The sequence below is a fragment of the Arvicola amphibius genome, chromosome X, assembly GCF_903992535.2.
Source record: "Arvicola amphibius chromosome X, mArvAmp1.2, whole genome shotgun sequence".
NCBI classification, from domain to species: domain Eukaryota; kingdom Metazoa; phylum Chordata; class Mammalia; order Rodentia; family Cricetidae; genus Arvicola; species Arvicola amphibius.
The window spans coordinates 33,968,602-33,987,185 of NC_052065.1; the positions used below are offsets into that span (position 1 = coordinate 33,968,602).

Genomic DNA, 18,584 nt, shown 5'->3' on the forward strand with positions numbered 1-18,584 from the left:
CATTTTTCTTCCCCTTCCAAAAATATTTTGCAAGGGTTGGCCTGTTGCCACCAAGGTCTTCCCAGCTAGGGAGACGAAGGGCTTTGTTTAACCGCTTTGTTCTTTTCTTTTCGACCTATTTGTGTTTAACCAGATCCCTGTCACAATCCCTTAGGCATTTTAACAACTTCTTTCTGTTTGTTGAACTAAGAGATTAACTTTAGATAGCTATCCAAACTCCAAAGTTTAAGTTTGCTGTGCCCCTGCTGCTTCTCATGCCTGCCAGGGCTGGATTCAGCTGGGTGCTTCCAGTTGCGGTGGGAGACGTGGGGGGGGGGGCAGCGTGAGCACCGGGAGCGAGAAAGGTGAGGCCTCAGGGCTTACTGGTCTGTGCTAGTCCCCAGGCCTGTGGCTATCCATCTGCCCAGCGAGTTTTTTTCTCCTTCCCAAGGTTCTCTGCGTGACCTTTGAGCTGCCTGCGCTGTGACACTAGCCTTGCGAATATCCAGGACAGGACAGCATTAGTGGAGACGGCAAGAAAGCTAGATTCCCAGGCGACAGGGAAGCTAGATTTGCTCACCCTTGTCTTCCCACCCTGCTCAGAGACTGCCCCGTGACCAGCCGGAGACCCCGTGCCAGGAGCAAGGCAGGCTCGGTGGCGGTCAGCTTCCCAGACCTCTGTCATTGCTGTCACTGCCCCCAACCTAGGGAGGCGCAGCAGTGCTACCAGCTTGTCCGAAGAACCCTCCCGTTGGCACAGGTACTCCACCCCCATCCAAGCGGCCAGTTTGCAGTCAGAACCTCCCTTCCCCCCAACCCGGGCAAAAAAATGGGTCATTTGGCAGCACTGCCCCCCCCCCCCCCACACACACACACGTTGCTTGCAGGACAGACTGTGGGGTTAAAAATGCTATTGCAAAAGTCCTGCGTCTGATCTTACGGCTTATCTAAGACTGATAGCATGAAAGCCCTTTGGAGCCTGGGCCAATTTTCAACAGCCAATGAAACATGGCAAATGCTACAGTGCTGGTAGTTAATACTTTGAGACAGAGGTCTGAGCTGTGTTTCTAAAAATCATGCAATTTATTGAAGGAAACATTAAACCAAAGCTTGTTCTACCCCGACCCTTGTATTCACTTGCCCACCCATGCGTGGAACTGCTTACTTCAAAGCAGGTAGACCCCTGGGAGAAGCATGATGTTGCCCCAATTTCCATCAGCACTAAGGCCTACTGGGGCAGACTTGCAGAGCCAAGTTTCCTGCTCCTTCAAGGGAGAATTCTTGACAGATCTCTATTTTTCTGATAATTTTTCTTATTTTTATTTCTCCCAGTTCACTGGTTACAGTCTTTGGCCTAAAGTTCAAGCATAGATTGTTCTTTGCCTGTGGGATTCAAGGCTCCCTGCCAACTAGCCTCAAGGAGCCAAGCTTCATCAACTAAGGGAGTGAGAGGTGGAGCACTGTAGCAGAGGGTCCTGGTTCTATCCACACCCATGCCCCGCATTACCACAAAAAAACCCCATGTACCAGGGAAAATGCCCTTCACACCTGCGACTGTCTGAATTTGAAAATGGACATAGGCTTTTGGGGGGAGGTAGGGACAGAACTAGATATTAACCCCAAGCCCTAGCACTAGGAAACTCTTGTACCCTGGCCACACACCAAGCCTCTGGCTGTTAACTTAATTCAGTGTATTATCACTGATGAATACATTTCTAAAACTGGCTATCCCCCAAGGAGATCAATAGCATCAATTGATGAGGGAGGAGTGAGAGCATAAAAAGGTGACCTGCAGACACCCAGAGGGGCCACCAATAAGGGAGCTGCCCGCCCCTTGGAGGTCAGGGTGCTAGCATAAAAGGCTGACCAGCACTCTTGCTGAGTTAGTACCACCAAGGTGTGGGGGGCAGAGTGCTTCTTTTCTCCTCTGTTTTAAAGGCAGCTTGAAAAGACCCTCACTGGTAAGTTGACTGAGGATGCCTCATGTCATGTTCTACTAGCCCTTTCTTCTTTTTCCTCCTCACCACCTGCTGCTATGCCTTGCTCTGATGGGGGGGGGGGGATGTACACCCGCCTTTTTGTTCTGATCCAATATTGTCATACTTCAAGGAGATTTCACATTTGGTTCCAGACTGCCTTAATAAAATTAATTTTATAATAAAACAAGTAACAGTTTTTTGTCATCCCAGTGCATATAAAAGCTACATTTACAGTGCTACTGTGCATATCTTAACTAAAAAAATACTTTATTGCTCAAAACACTCAGTACTGTCTGAGTTGTTGGAAACCTGGTGCAGATAGAATTGCCCAATGCAGGATTGCCATTAACCTGGAATTTCAGAAAACTGTCATATCTGCACAATGCCAGAAACCAAGGTATCCCTGCCATCCGTACTGGGTCTTGTGCTGAATTTGCTCTATACAATTGCCTTTCATTTATTCTTTGTTCCCTTTAATAGGCTTTTCCTGCGACCATGTCTTCCATCAGGATCGAATGTGTGTTACGAGAGAACTGCAGGTGTGGGGAGTCTCCGGTATGGGAGGAGGCATCCAACTCTCTGCTGTTTGTAGACATCCCTGCAAAGAAGGTTTGTCGATGGGACTCACTCAGCAAGCATGTGCAACGAGTGGCCGTGGGTAAGAATGAAAGCTGAGCTCCTTTCCTCACAGTTAGCCATCTTTTCCCAGCTTGGAGGGATATAAGGGGGACATCATTGCCTTGGGTCTTTCTTCTTAAAGCCTGACTAAAGCTACTTTGAAATCTTTTGGGTTATCATGGTCTCCGTGCCTGTGATCCATGTGTTCCCACTTGAACCCAGTGATGATCATCAATATTTTTCTCATTCTCTTGCATGGAGCACAGCATTCCCACCTTCCTTTGCTTTAGTTTGTGATGCTGGAGATGGAACCCTTGACTTCAGGCATGCTCAGCAAGTACTCTACCACAAAACTGTGCTTCCAGGGCCCTGTTTTTGTTTTAATGCTGAGGTACTATAGTGTCTCAGTATAGTAATTGCCTTCAGATAACAGTATTCATGGCGAACACTCCATTAGTGGCATAGCAAAAGCTATCTACTCTGGTTAGGCCAAGACCTCCATTAAAAAAAACCAACAATATAAACAGATGTGTCAGTTCTTTGTGGAAAAAAAAGAGTTCCTAGGCTTCAAAAGCATCAAGCAGTACTGTTTACTCCCTGCACAAATGTGAGATTACTGACAGGATTCCCAAGAGAGCTTTGTGGTTTCAGAGGAGTTTTTAGGGCTTTCTATGTCTCAAGGCAATGGGCCGGGAGTGCTTATTGAGTAGGCAAACAAGTTTCTGTTTTTGTTATTGGATCCTTGGGAAGAGATAGCAGGATTTTCCTAAGTCAAAGGGAATTTCTGGTTTCTGCTCTCTTCCCATGAATCCAACTGTGAGTTTAAAGCATGTTTCCCTGGTGCTGAAGATTGAAACCAGGACACACAAACACCACAAGTTGCATTCCCAAACTTTTTGAAAAAATTGATTTTGTGTGGGGGGCATACTGTTTCCACCGCACCCATGTTGACGTCAGAGAAGAACTTGCAGGAGTTGGTTCAGTCCTTCCACCATATAAAGTCAGAGGACAACTTTTGGAACTCTTTTCTTTCCACTATATGAGTTTTGGGGATTGAACTCAGATTATCAGACTTGGTGGCAAAGAGCCCTTACCTACTGAACCGTTTTCTTTATAAGGCAAGGGCTTGATATATAGCTAAGGTTGATGTGGAACTCACAGGTTCTTGCTTCCACTAGAAGCAGCTTCAAACTTACCCATCAGTGTGTTTATAGCTCCAAGCAGAATGCTTCTGCCTCTGCCTTCCCTGGTCCCTCATTCCCAGCATTCCCCAAATTCCTACCCATAATTAGCAAAGTCTCCCAGTCTTGCAAAGGGTCTATGTGTTAGCAGGAGTTTAGAAAGCTAAATTATCAGGAGGCATCTCAGGCTGTAGTTAGATTCCTTGTTAAGAGCATGACCCTCCTTATAGGGTCTTATATATTCCCAGGGTCCCCAAGGGCTTGAGTCAACTTCTGAGCAGGGCTTTGAGCTAAGAGCATTTGGCTTTGATGAGGTGCTTGGGAAATGTTTCTAAACAAACTCAGATAAGTGTATTTCCTGTGATACTCAACATGGTAATCTCTCTCCACTTAAAAAGGTTTCTTCTTAATACAGGGAAGAAAATTAAAACCAGAAAAGCTAACTATTAAAATAAAAATATAGGAATATAATAGAGATATAAGGGTTGTATTTCATTGCATATACAATCGTATTATTCTTACCATGCATACTTTCAAAAATATTTGGAAAATGAGAAACAATTTGTAATTAAATATATTAAAAATAAGGACTCTTTCAACATGGTATTAACTAATATGGCAGTGCACACCAATAATACTAGTATTCAGAAGGTAGAGGCAAGAGGCAAGAGGCAAGAGAATACTGAGATTGGGGCTACCCCTCAGCTACATGGTCAGACATCTTGGTACCATTAAAATCACTGGACCCACGGGGTGGTGGTGCACTCCTTTAATCCCAGCACGCGGGAGGCAGAGGCAGGCAGATCTCTATGAGTTTGAGGCCAGCCTAGACTGGTCTACAAAGCAAGTTCCAGGACAGCCAGAGCTAAACAGTGAAACTCTGTCTCGAAAAAAAAATCACTGAACCCCTGCCTAAGAGATGAAACATGACACAATGACCTCTGAGCTGGACCACCAGACTGCCTACTACCTTCTAGGTATTGTCTTTACCTCTGCAGATGCCCCAGTTAGCTCAGTGGCACTTCGACAGTCGGGAGGCTATGTTGCCACCATTGGAACCAAATTTTGTGCTTTGAACTGGGAAGATCAATCAGTATTTGTCTTAGCCACGGTGGATAAAGATAAGACAAACAATCGATTCAATGATGGGAAGGTGGATCCTGCTGGGAGATACTTTGCTGGTATGATTTCTTTCTCTCTTTTTTGCCCCTATTTCTTGTGTTTGAATCTTACTCTTTCTGTGTGTGTGTGTGTGTGTGTGTGTGTGTGTGTGTGTGTGTGTTGGTTGCTGTGGGATGGAACAAAAATGTATATGTACTAGATAAATGTTCTACCAAAATAAGTAATACTATATAATGAACGTATATATATATATATATATATATACATACATACATATATATATATATATATATATATATATATATATATATATATATAAACCTTACCTAGAGTTAGAGAGTGACTTGTAAACATTTTGTTCTTGTTTTAATATGTACTCTATCTGAGCCTTTCTCTCTCCAGAAACATTTAGGGTTGCATGTTTATGTATGTGTGCTTTGTGTGTTCACTAAGGAGAGCGGCTTTTTTTTGGGGGGGGACACAGTCTTACTATGCATCCTTGGCCAGGCTGAAACTTGCTAAGTAAACCAGGCTGACCTTGAAGTCACAGAAATACACCTGTTTCTGCCTTCTGAGTTTTGGAATTAAAAGTGTGTGCCACTGTGCCATGCCCAGTGAGAATGGCATATTTTTACATGAATACAATTTAGTAAGCAACTTACAGAAGTTTAGCATTGATTCAATAAATCTGTATTTCTGTTATGTCAACTGACCAAATAATGTCCATTATGGAATTTTCCCCTCCAGTGAGGGATCCTGTCTGGAATCACATATTGTACTTGTCTTTTCATCCTCTTAATATGAAGCATTTTCTTGACCCTCCTCCTTCTCTCTTTTTTATGACATTGTCATTTTTAAAGAATACGATCCCACCCACCCTCTTTAATAATAAAACATTCTTCATTTTGTAGATGTATGATGTTTCCTTGAGAGTAGCTTGATGTTAGACATTCTTGACTGGAATACTGTGGAGGTGATGTCCTGTCCTTCTCAGGGCGTCCAGCCTGGAGGTACACGCTGTCTCTCTGCCCCTCACTGGTGATGCTGAAGTCCTGCAGCATCTCTGCTTCATAGTAACTGCTGTTTTGTTTTGTTGCTTTGAGAAAAAGTTTCACTATGGGGCCCAGGATGCCCTCAAACTTGCTATGCAGCTGAGGTTTGCCTCAAACTTGCAATCCTCCTGCCTCCAGGTCTCAAACGCTGGAATTATAGACACATATCAAACACTACATCTGACTATATATAACTTTAAAAGAATTTTAACTGTAGTTAAAAATATCAGTTATTTTTCACCTCCTATGACCCTGGGAATTAGCCAGCATTGATTCACCATCTCCATTTTTCCATCCCTACACTGCCTTCTCATGTTGTTTGGCTGTGACAGCCTTTCCCATGGTGACTCACTATCAGCAGGAGAGGCAGGTAAGATGTCATGAACTGGCTATCTATTGGTCTCTATCTTGCTGGACTGTTTACAACCACAGAGATTACCCAGCGCAGGTTGAAAGAATAAAGATGGAAATCCATAGAGAGTCCCTCTACCAATAATTTCTGCCAGATAAAGAATTATGAAGTTGATCTCGGTGCCATACACCTGTTATCCCCTAGCACTCAGGAAACTGAGGCAGGAATATTGCAAGTTCAAAGCCATCCTGGGCTACATAACACAACCTAAGATAAAGGAGGAAAGAGGAAGGATAGCCTTTCCACATGTTCTTCAGTCTCTTCCTGAGAGTGTGGAAGAATGTTTGCGAAGTAACTTTGAGATAGCAGGAAACTGCTGAGTGACGCATCCTCCCCAGGGAAGGAGAACTTATACACTATATACCTATATGTATATATAGAGAGGACCTATACACCATATTACCTATATATAGAACCTACACACTATAAACATGTATGTATATATATATATAGGGGGGGGACCTATACACTGTCCTCTTGCCGCTCAAGCTTGCTTCTCCTATTTGCAATCTATTTTTCTCTTCTTTCAAATGAAGTATGAAATAGTAGCTTCCCAATTTTTTTGCTCTAATCAGAGTCTGCTCTGGCCTCTGAGAGCATGTGTCACCCAAGTCCATCTCCCTGAATACTGAACATTGACTTAAGGGAATGAAGTACTTGAGACGAATGCATATGCTGCTGTTGCTGGGCAAATTGTTCTGTAAGCGGCAGTAACTCTCCACTCTCAGTTCTTCTACGGCCTTGCCGCCATTTCGTCTACTTTCTGCCACTGAGAGAAGGATGTTGATTGTTCACAGTATAATTCAGTATTTTTCTACCTTTTTTCAGGTATGACAAATTTTTCTTTGTGTATTTTAAAGCACTACTATTAAATACGTAGACATTTAAAATTACTGTGTATTCTTAGTGAATTGGCCGTTTTCAACCTGTAACTCCCCTCTTTGCCTACCATATGTGATATGACATTTTTCCTTCATTGTTTTTAAGTATCTTTATTTGACTTTGGGTTTCAGCAATTTGATCACAGTGTGTGAAGGTCTGGGTTCCTTTCTGTTCATTATGTTTTGGATTTGCTCAGCTTCTTAAGTCTACTGAAAACTTTGATAATTTTCTCCAATCTGGAAAGTTTTGAGTCACATAACCTTTAAAAACCTTTGGCCTTCACTTTTTCTTTTTCTCTGGGCACCCAATGAGGTGTTAGCCCTTTTGCTGTCCTGTGGCTACAGGGTCTGCTCTTTTTAATTATGTATACAGTGTTCTGCCTGCATGTATACCTACAGATCTCATTATGGTTATGAGCCACCATATGGTTGCTGGGAACTGAACTCAGGACATTTGGGAGTGCTCTTAACCACTGAGCCATCTCTCCAGCCCATTACCTTATTTCCATTGCTCTAACAGACTACACTGACCCTTTGTTCTTGTTGATGCTCTTCTACTATTGAGTTGGTCCAGTGCACTCTCTAGTTTTGTTTGGTTATTCTTCACAGCTTCTAATACTTTGGCAATGTGTTCTATTCTGAGATTCGTGACTGTTTACAATTTTTTTTGAGACAGGGTTTCTCTGCAGCTTTAGAGCCTGTCCTGGAGCTAGCTCTTATAGACCAGGCTGGTCTTGAACTCACAGAGATCCGCCTGCCTCTGCCTCCCGAGTACTGGGATTAAAGGCGTGAGCCACCACTGCCCGGCTCTACAATTTTTTTTATAAAACTTGCATTAGTCTTTAATAAAACCTTCCAACATCTGTGCCATATGATTTTCATAATCTATTGATTTCCTACACTTACTGAGTCATCCACCCTTCCCTTTGTTGCTCAATTTATTAGTTATCTTTCCGTCACAATAATGAGATAACTAAGGTGATTAACTTACAAAGAGAAAAAAGGTTATTTTGATACACATCTTTAAAGGTTCTAGTCCATGATCAAATGACCCTATTGCTTTGGGCCTCTAGTAAGGAAGCATATTGTGTTGAGAATGTGTGATAGAGCAAATTGCACATCTTGTGAGCCAGCAAGTAAAGGATGACTAGACTGGCCAGTGTTCCACAACCCCCTTAAAAGTCATGCATCCAATGACCTGAGACTTCTAATAGGCTCCACCCCCTAAAAAGTCACAGCATCTCACAAGCCATTAAACACATGGGCTTTCAGAGACATTCAATGCCAAATGATAGCACCAAATAATTTTAGGTTATATCCTAGAGATTATGAATATTGTGTTATGAGACCCTGCACATTGTTTAAATCCTTTAGAACATGTGATACAGGCTGAGGATGAGCCAAGGAGTCCACAAATCTCTTAAGGGGTTACATTCTTACATATCTCAGGCTGTCCCCAATCTTCTGATCGTCCTCCTTCGGCTTCCAGAGTGCTGGGATTACAGGGGAGGGGCCACCACACTTAGCGTATACCATGAATTTTGTTCAGGTTTTATACTTGTGCTCAGTAGGAAAAAATGAGGTTAGTTCATGTTTATCCCTTCTTATTTGAAACCATATCTAAATTGCTAAATAGTGTGTGTGTGCATTTGTGTATGTGTGTGCATGTTTGAGAGAGAGAGAGAGAGAGAGAGAGAGAGAGAGAGAGAGAGAGAGAGAGAGAGAGTTTGAGGAAGGGGGTTGTTATGTAGCCCAACTGGACCTCAAAGTCACCGAGCTGTTTCAAATTCACCCTCGTGTCTCCTAATCTAAAGTGTTGGTATCATAAGTGTGTTATCACACCCAGCCTTAGGGTGGGTTTCTTAACTAAAATACTGCAAATGATCCATAGTAAAGGAAGATGGGGATTGTACAGGATGAATATCTACAGGACTGAGCTAATGTTCTTTGTGTCCCAAAGGCACCATGGCTGAGGAAACAGCCCCGGCAGTACTTGAGCGGCACCAAGGGTCCTTGTACTCCCTCTTTCCTGATCACAACGTTAAGAAATACTTCGACCAAGTAGACATCTCCAATGGTTTGGATTGGTCCCTGGACCATAAAATTTTCTACTATATTGACAGCCTGTCCTACTCTGTGGATGCCTTTGACTATGACCTGCATACAGGACAGATCTGTAAGAACATCTTTATTATTTTTTATAATACCACTCATACCATTTTTATATCTTGATGATTAGTAAGGGATCTCTCCCACAGTCCATGTGAAAAAGTATTTATTTGTCAACTACAGAACTTTGAAATTAAAGATGACTCAGACTTGACTGAGCTGCCAGTCAAATTGTGGTCCCCAGCACAGCTGAACTCTGCTATTTGGGTCTAGGGCTATAGCTGGCCTACTGCAACTAGGCCTGAACTTTTTCTTTCCATCTCCTCCCTGGAGAATGAATCTTAACCTATCAGCACCTAGAGGCATGTAATATACAACAGAGTGTGAGAAAAGAGGGAAAACTCTGAGCATGTGGGTGCCCGATTCTTATTTGATCTTTAGTTGACCATAGGCAAATGAACGACCTTTGAAATGGAAAAATAACAGAAAAGTGCTTCCAGGTTGGTTCAGTTCCATCAATGTTCTGTAAAATGAGCCATCACTGGGAACTTCTAGGGAAAAAAACTATTTAGAAGAATTTAAAATGGAGACCTTGAAACTGTTTGATGAAAAGTTCCAGACAGGAAAAGCAAAACCAATCATAAAAATGACTTGAAAAAAGTCACAAGGCTTTATGTAGATTTAATCAAGGGCAAACTCTTCCAGTACAGAGGCTTTTCTTTGAAGTGTGTAGTGTTCTTTTTTATGACTATTCTTACCCAATTTCCTTACACATGGTTTTAACATTTTCCCATTATATCTCAATCTGATTGCTGGAATGACCTGAATTTTGTAGCTGGCTATTCTTCTGCATTGGTTTTTTTTTTTTTTTTTTTTTTTTTTTTTTTGGTGCTGGAGACCAAACTCATTTCTTTGTGTGTGTGCTAAGGTGCAATTCCAGCCCTCTTCTACCTTTCATTGTCCATTGTTTATTTATTCTGGATCTCCTTTAAGCAGCCTGAGGATTTTAGAATGCCCTTTTAATAAGTAAGCTCTTTAAATATTGTTTCTTGATTTTGTAGTAAGTAAGAAAAATGAGTGGCTCCCCAGGTTTTGTACATGCATTGTTCATATGGTACCATTAAGCTGCCATATAGATCTTCAGCTTAGTAAAAGGAGTGTTGGTAACTAAGATAGTGATCTAAACACAGACTGAAGAACGTCTGAGATACACTTGCAAAGCTTGGTTTTGGTCGGCCTCAGAGAGCTATCTATTGATACTTTACTAAAAATTCGGAAATGATACAATGACTGCTCCTTCAAGACTAATCCTCGTGGTCAGAAGTCTGAGGCAGGAAGATTATTTTAAGACTCTAAAGACAGATTGGGCTACACAATGAATTTTGGGTCATCCTTGGATATAAAATGAGAACTTATATCAAAATAAATAGGTAATGCAGCTTTATTGAGCTTAGTGGTAGAACATTTGCCTACTATACACAAGGCTCTGAGTTCTATCTCCAGAAGTGAAAAAAAAAGAAAGTAAAACTTTTCTTTTCCTCTGAAGTCTTAGAAATCTTAGACATATATATCTATAAAGACAAAAGGTAGTGAATCTATCTCAAATCATGTAGTAAAAATCCTTTGTTCACATGCCAGCCACTAGACAAGCAAAAGTGACCAGTATTTATAAGCAGCTTGAGAGTGCACTGTCTACTCGTCAGCATTGTGTGACCCATTGTTTTGTCGTGTTTTGGTTTTGGTTTTCAACTGCAGCCAACCGCAGAATTGTTTACAAGATGGAGAAAGATGAACAAATCCCAGATGGAATGTGCATTGATGCTGAGGGAAAGCTTTGGGTGGCCTGTTACAATGGAGGAAGAGTAATTCGTCTAGATCCTGAGACAGGTACGCTGGAAACAAAATGGAACTGCCTACCCAGTCCAGAAAACTAGAGATCATTACTAATACAGTTAGAGTTATGTTAGTGGTCTTAACTGAGCAATATATATATATTGGTTTAACTTAGCAGCCCCAAAAGCAAATATCTCTCTGTAGTCAAAAAATTCAAAGAAAACACAATATTATAAATAATTCATACTCTGTGTATTTTCCAGCTATACATTGCTTATTTTTCTTTATTCCTTTAATCTATGACTGTCTGTACTCTATCTCTTTAAAGACTGTTTTATTTTTTTCTATTTTTTTCTTCTCTCTCTCAAGCCCATGTACATTTATCCAATAATGTAACCCATTTAGAGGTCTTTTCCAACTGAATTTGTTTTTATTGCAAAACATAATTTTATCTGTAATCTTTTTCTGACCAGGACCACTTCTAAAAATGCTTAGCAGGCATTTCTAGGACCAACTCCACGATCCTGCCTGTTGGCTTCACCCAGTCCAACATGGTAGAGGCCTCTGAGAGCCATGCATGCTGCCCCAGCTCCAGGATTGCAGCTGGTCTATGTCACCATTAAGCAACTAATAACATGTTGTTCACAAACCCCATTCAAGTGCTCAGGCTCCTGAAAGAGTCAGAGTTCATGCTGGCATCATGAACCAGGAAAACCAGGAAGCTGCTGTTTCTTTTTTATTTTTTATGTTATATATTTTATATTTTTATTGATTTTTTTCTGCTCCCCTCCCTGCCTCTCCCCTCCCCTTCAACCCCCTCCCAAGGTCCCCATGCTCCTAATTTACTCAGGAGATCTTTTCTTTTTCTACTTCCAATGTAGATTAGATCCATGTATGTCTCTCTTAGAGTCCTCATTGTTTTCTAGGTTCTCTGGGATTGTGATTTGTAGGCTGATTTTCTTTGCTTTATGTTTAAAAAACGCTTATGGGTGAGTACATATGATAATTATCTTTCTGTGTCTGGATTACCTTACTCAAAATAATGTTTTCTAGCTCTATCCATTTGCCTGCAAATTTCAAGATGTCATTATTTTTTTCTGCTGTGTAGTACTCCATTGTGTGAATGTACCACATTTTTCTTTGCATTTCTCTGATGACTAAGGATGTTGAACATTTCCTTAAGTGTCTTTCAGCCATTTTAGATCCCTCCGTTGAGAGTTTTCTGTTTAGGTCTGTACTCCTTTTTTTGGATTATTTGTTCTTTTGATGACCAATTTCTTGAGTTCTTTGTATATTTTGGAGATCAGTCCTCTGTCTGATGCAGGGTTGGTGAAGATCTTTTCCCATTCTGTAGGCTGTCATCTTGTCTTATTGACCATGTCCTTTGCTTTACAGAAGCTTTTCAGTTTCAGGAGGTCCCACTTATTAGTTGTTTCAGTGTCTGTGCTACTAGGGTTATATTTAGGAAGTGGTCTCCTGTGCCAATGCGTTCAAGTGTACTTCCCACTTTTTCTTCTGTGACATTCAGTGTGGCTGGCTTTATGTTGATGTCTGTGATCCATTTGAACTTGAGGTTTATGATGGTAATAGATATGGATCTATTTTCATTCTTCTACATGTTGATATCCAGTTATGCCAGCACCATTTGTTAAATATGCTTTCTTTTTGATATTTATTATTCATTTGATATATTTTGCTTCTTTTTCAAAAATCAGGTGTTCAAAGGTGTGTGGATTAATGTCCAGGTCTTCAGTTTGGTTCCATTGGTCCTTCTGTCTGTTTGTATGCTGATACTAGGCTGTTTTCAGTACTGTATCTCTGTGGAAGAATTTGAAGTCAGGGATTGTGATCTTTCCAGAAATTCTTTTGTTGTACAGGATTGTTTTGGCTATCCTTGGATTTTTGCTTTTCCATATAAAATTGAGTACTGTTCTTTCAAGGTCTGTGAAAAAATTTGCTGGGATATTTTTATTCATATTTATTGAGCTCTACATTTTTCTCTGCTCCCCATTCAACCCTCCCCCAAGGTCCCCATACTCCCAATTTACTCAGGAGATATTGTCTTTTCCTACTTTCTACTTCCCATGTAGATTAGATGTATGTAAGTCTCTCTTAGTGTCCTCATTGTTGTCTAATTTCTCTGGGAATTGTGGTTTGCAGGCTGGCTTTCTTTGATTTATGTTTAAAAACCACCTATGAGTGAGTACATGTGATAATTGTCTTTCTGTGTCTGGGTTTTTTCTGGGATTTTGATAGACATTACGTTGAATCTGTAGATTGTTTTAGGTAAGACTGCCATTTTTACTATGTTTATTCTACCTACCCAAGAGCACGGGAGATCTTTTCACTTTCTGGTGTTTTCAATTTCTTTCTTCAAAGATTTAAGTTCTTGTCATACAAGTCTTCCACTTGTTTGATTAGAGTTCCTCTGAGATACTTTATGCTATTTGTGGCTATTGTGAAGGGTGATGTTTCTCTGATTTCTTTCTCTCCATTTAGTGTGATATTGGCTGTTGGCTTGCTGTATATTGCCTTTATTATGTTTAGGTATGTTCCTTGTATTCCTGCTCTCTCCAAGACCTTTATCATGAAGGGATGTTGTATTTTGTCAAAAGCTTTTTTGGCATCTAATATGATTTATCGTGTGCTTTTTATTTTAGTGTGTTTATATAGTGAATTACATTGATAGATTCTCATATGTTGAACTATCCCTGCATCTCTGGGATGAAGCCAACTTGATCATGTTAGATGATGGTTCTGAAGTGTTCTTGGATTCGATTTGCCAGTATTTTATTGAGTATTTTTGCATCAATATTCATGAGTGAAACTGATCTGTAATTTTTTTCTTAACAATGTCTTTGTGTGGTTTGGGTATCAGGATAATTGTAGCCTCATAAAAAGAGTTTGGCAATGTTCCCTTTGTTCTTATTGTATGGAACAATTTGAAGAGTATTGGTATTAGTTTTCTTTGAAAATCTTGTAGAATTCTGAGTTGAAACCATCTGGTCCTGAGCTTTTTTTGGTTGGGAGACTTTTGATGACTGTTTCTATTTCTTCAACAGTTATAGGTCTGTTTAATTTGTTTATCTGGTCTTGATTTAATTTTGGTAAGTGATATTTATCCAGAAGTTTGTCCATTTCCTTTAAGTTTTCCAATTTTATGGAGTATAGGTTTTTTAAATACGGCCTAATGATTCTCTGTATTTCCTCTGTGTCTGTTGTTATGCCCCCCTTTTCATTTCTGATTTTGTTAATTTGGATATTCTCTCTCTGCCTTTTAGTTAATTTGAATAAAGGTTTGTCTATTTTGTTGATTTTCTAGCAGAACCAACTCTTTGTCTCATTGATTCTTGGTATTGTTTTCTTTGTTTCTATTTAATTGATTTCAGCTCTCAATTTTTTAAAAAATATTTATTTATTTATTTATTTATTTATTTATTTATTATGTATACAATATTCTGTCTGTGTGTATGCCTGCATGCCAGAAGAGGGCACCAGACCCCATTACAGATGGTTGTGAGCCACCATGTGGTTTCTGGGAATTGAACTCAGGACCTTTGGAAGAGCAGGCAATGCTCTTAACCTCTGAGCCATCTCTCCAGCCCTTCAGCTCTCAATTTGATTATTTCCTGCCATCTAGTTCTCTTAGGTGAGTTTGCTTCTTTTCGTTCTAAAGTTTTCAAATGTTCTGTTAATTCACTAGTGTGGGATTTTTCCAGCCTCTTTATGTAGGTGTTTAGTGCTATGAACTTTCCTCTTAACACTGCTTTCATTGTGTTCCATAAATTTGGGTATGTTGTGTGGTCATTTTCATTGAATTTTATGAAGTCTTTAATTTCTCCCTTTATTTCTTCTTTGACCCATTGATGATTCAGGTGAGCATTGTTTAATTTCCATGTGTTTGTGGGCTTTCTGGAATTAGTATTGATGTTGAATTCTAGTTTTAAGCTTTGGTGATCTGATAAGATACATGGGGTTATTCCAATTTTTTTTGTATCTGTTGAGGTTTGTTTTGTTACTGAGTATGTAGTCAATTTTGAGAGGGTTCCATGAGGTGCTGAGAAAAAGGTATATTCTTTTCTGTTTGGATGGAATATTCTACAGATGTCTTTTAAGTCCATCTGAGTCATAACATTTGTTAGTTCCCTTATTTCTCTGTTAATTTTTTGTCTGACTGACCTGTCCAGTGGTGAGAGGGGAGTGTTGAAGTCTCCCACTATTAGTGTGTGGGGTTTAATATATGATTTAAGCTTTAGAAGTGTTTCTTTGACATAAGAGGGTGCCCTTGTATTTGGGGCATGGATGTTCAGTATTGAGATTTCCTCTTCATGGATTTGTGACTAATATGAAATGTCCTTCTTTGTCTCTTTTGATTAGTTTTAGTTTGAAGTCTATTTTGTTGGAGATTAGGATAGAAGCTGCTGTTTCTGATGCTGAGTCAGTAAGCCTTCTCTTAAAGGAGTTGTGGAGCTCCTGCTCACTGCCAGCATGCAAAGCCCTTTGGCGGGGGGGGGGGGGGGGGGGGTTGGGGAGGGATCGGGGTGGGGGTGGGAGAGATGCTGGCTACCAAGAAGCCATGCTTTCTTTTGTGTCTAGAATTCCTTTCCAAGCTTCCTCAGGTTTTAAGCTGATGTAATCAGCACATGTTGGTACGCCATTTTGTTGTGCATTAGCCCCTTCCAAGGGATGAATTCTGACCCCCACAATCTTTTAGACCATCCCTGTCCTTCATAAAAGCTCCAGAAGCATTGTGTATGTTGCAAATGTCTAGACTTAAATTTCAAATAAAGTATTTGTTGACCTAGGAAAAAGACTCCAAACTGTAAAGTTGCCTGTTGATAAAACAACATCATGCTGCTTTGGAGGAAAGGATTACTCTGAAATGTATGTGACCTGTGCCAGGGATGGGATGGATGCTGAAGGCCTTCTGAGGCAGCCTGATGCTGGTGGCATTTTCAAGGTGATGTGGCCTTTTGGGGGGTGTGGAGGGTATTCTGTTAAATAACTGATCAGTGCTTCTGCATACTTCCCAAAAACCATGTGATTGTTGTGTTAATCTAGACTATAAATTATGTAAAGTTCAGAATGATGTGTCTGACCTACTTTCAGTATTTTGATATATTTGCATGCTTCAATAGTGTTTGTAAGATCATCTGATTGTTCTGATATCATAAAAAGATGTGCAGGTTTTTAACAATTTTTTGTGACAGAGCAAACACTGATTTAAAAAACCATACATGAGTCAGGTGGTGGTGGCGCATGCCTTTAATCCCAGCACTCGGGAGGCAGAAGCAGGCAAATCTCTGTGAGTTGGAAGCCAGTCTGGTCTACACAGAGAGAGTTCCAGGACAGCCTGGGCTACACAGAGAAACCCTGTCTTGAAAAACCGAAACAAACAAACAAATAAAAACCTACCTTCCTTGACAGATGAAAAAAATAATAGAATTAAATTGTTCTATATCAGTGTGCATGATCGCTCATTGAGCTAGAATGTATGTGAATGACTGGTTGAACCATGTAATACCTAACTCTTTTTCATGATAAAAACTAAAATGGGGTTATTAAAAGTAGCTAGACATGTTATTATGTTTATTTATTTATTATATATAGTGTTCTGCCTACATGTATGCCTGTAGGCCAGAAGAAGGCACCAGATCTCATTATAGATGGTGGTGAGCCACCATGTGGTTGCTGGGAATTGAACTTCCGGTCTTCTAGAAGAGCAGTCAGTGCTCTTAACCACTGAGCCATCTCTCTAGCCCCTATACATATTATTATAAATCTCAATTTGCTTGGTGTTTGTTTGTGACAAGATCTCACTACATAGCCCAGGCTGGGTATGTAGTCTTCCTGCCTCAACCGCCCAAGTACTGTATGAGCCACCATGCCTGGATTTGTAACAATGGTTTGAAGATTATAATTTATCAGTTTCATTCTTTTTTCCCAACAGATAACTGGTCTTGGGGTCAAAGGAATCGCCCCATATTCCTATGCAGGGTAAACTGCAGCTCTTCCTTGCTGTCAGAAGAAAATGCTTTGAAGACAACTGAAGAACTAAGGGACTTAAATCAATGAAATTTCAATCTAGCTTTTTTTTTTAATGAAACAATGATATAGCAGGGTTAGGCTTTAATTTATAGTTTTGACTGGGTGCTGGGGAATAAACCCAGTGTGTGACATATTAATTAAGAACATAAACTAACAGTGAACTACATCCCTAGTTTTTTTTTTTAAGTAGAGAATTTTTCACAGAGAATAAGTGGCTTTAATAGCACACTCTAGGCTTTCTATTAAAAATAATCCTATAAAAATGCAAAAAGTTGTTCAACTATCAATCAGCCTGATGACTGCAAATTGCTCTTGGGTTGAAATGGGACTATGTCCATTTTATTCCTGCATTCCATACTTGCTGTATCCAAAGCTTCAAAAAATTAATGCATAGAAACTGGTGATTTATAATGATTTTGGGATACTTCCTGTGTGTTATTTTTACAAACTAAAATACTGTCACAGGATATGATACAAACACTGTGGCACAATCTGTGGTTCTAACTGCTGCCTACTGGATATAAAAAAAATACATCACATGGCAAAGAATTTATGTTCCTTTTTTCATTTATTTATTCATCCATGTGTGTGTGTGTGTGTGTGTGTGTGTGTGTGTGCAAATCCTATTTCAAGAACTTGATCTCAGATAGTACCTTTATTGACTGAGCCATCTCACTGAGTGCTGCTGCTGCTTCCTCTTTCTCCTCTTCCTTTTTAAATATTTATTTATTTAGGTATTTTATGGATGTGACTGCGTTATTTGCATGTATGCCTGCATAACAGAAAAGGGCATCAGACAGAAGAGACCATTAGATCTCATTTAAGAGCTAATATCATTGCTGGGAATTGAACCTGGATCCTCTGGAAGAACATCCAGTGCTCTTAACTGCTGAGTAATTTCTCCAGCCCTCTTCCACTTTTTTATTGAGATGAGGTCTCTTTCATGTAGTTCATGCTGACTTTGAGCTTTCTGTGTAGTTAAGGATGGCCTTGAACTCCTGATCCTCCTGCCTCCATTTCCCAGATGCTAGGATTAGAGATGTGTGTGTGCCACCATGCCGAGTTTGGAAAGTTTTTGTGGCGGGTCGGGCGAGTGGGTGAAGAAGGACACTTAAAAGAAATCCCACACTAGCTCAGAATTGAGAAATAGACGGTTATTTATTTAGGGGTAGACTCACAAATCAGAATCCTCTGCTGCAGCGGAGATCAGAAACCGGATCCCACAGCCAGAAAAGAGGCCAGACAAGAGGCCACGCCCCAGTGGGCAGGTAACTACTGGCTGTAGGACTTCCTGGAGGGGTGTTCGAGACAGGGTGTCTCTGTAGCTTTGGAGACTGTCCTGGAACTGGCTCTTGTAGACCAGGCTAGAG

At 40.4% G+C, this 18,584-nt stretch overlaps 1 protein-coding gene across 1 annotated transcript; it reads left to right on the forward strand.

The window, feature by feature from the left end:
• Positions 1-1,779: 1,779 nt before the first annotated feature.
• Positions 1,780-17,763, forward strand: Rgn (regucalcin). The gene is made up of 7 exons (XM_038316334.1): positions 1,780-1,940; positions 2,439-2,616; positions 4,756-4,938; positions 9,185-9,400; positions 11,089-11,220; positions 15,972-16,126; positions 17,117-17,763. The coding sequence occupies exons 2-7, from the start codon at positions 2,454-2,456 to the stop codon at positions 17,165-17,167; spliced, it is 900 nt and encodes a 299-aa protein (XP_038172262.1). The 5' UTR covers positions 1,780-1,940; positions 2,439-2,453; the 3' UTR covers positions 17,168-17,763.
• Positions 17,764-18,584: the final 821 nt, after the last annotated feature.

Bases quoted from the DNA above. Each gene is read 5' to 3' on its own strand.
- Rgn (XM_038316334.1), top strand. From the start codon at position 2,454: ATGTCTTCCATCAGGATCGAATGTGTGTTACGAGAGAACTGCAGGTGT. The intron at 2,617-4,755 runs GTAAGAATGAAA...TTACCTCTGCAG, and splicing joins TGTGCAACGAGTGGCCGTGG to ATGCCCCAGTTAGCTCAGTG. The intron at 11,221-15,971 runs GTACGCTGGAAA...TTGTTGACCTAG, and splicing joins TCGTCTAGATCCTGAGACAG to GAAAAAGACTCCAAACTGTA.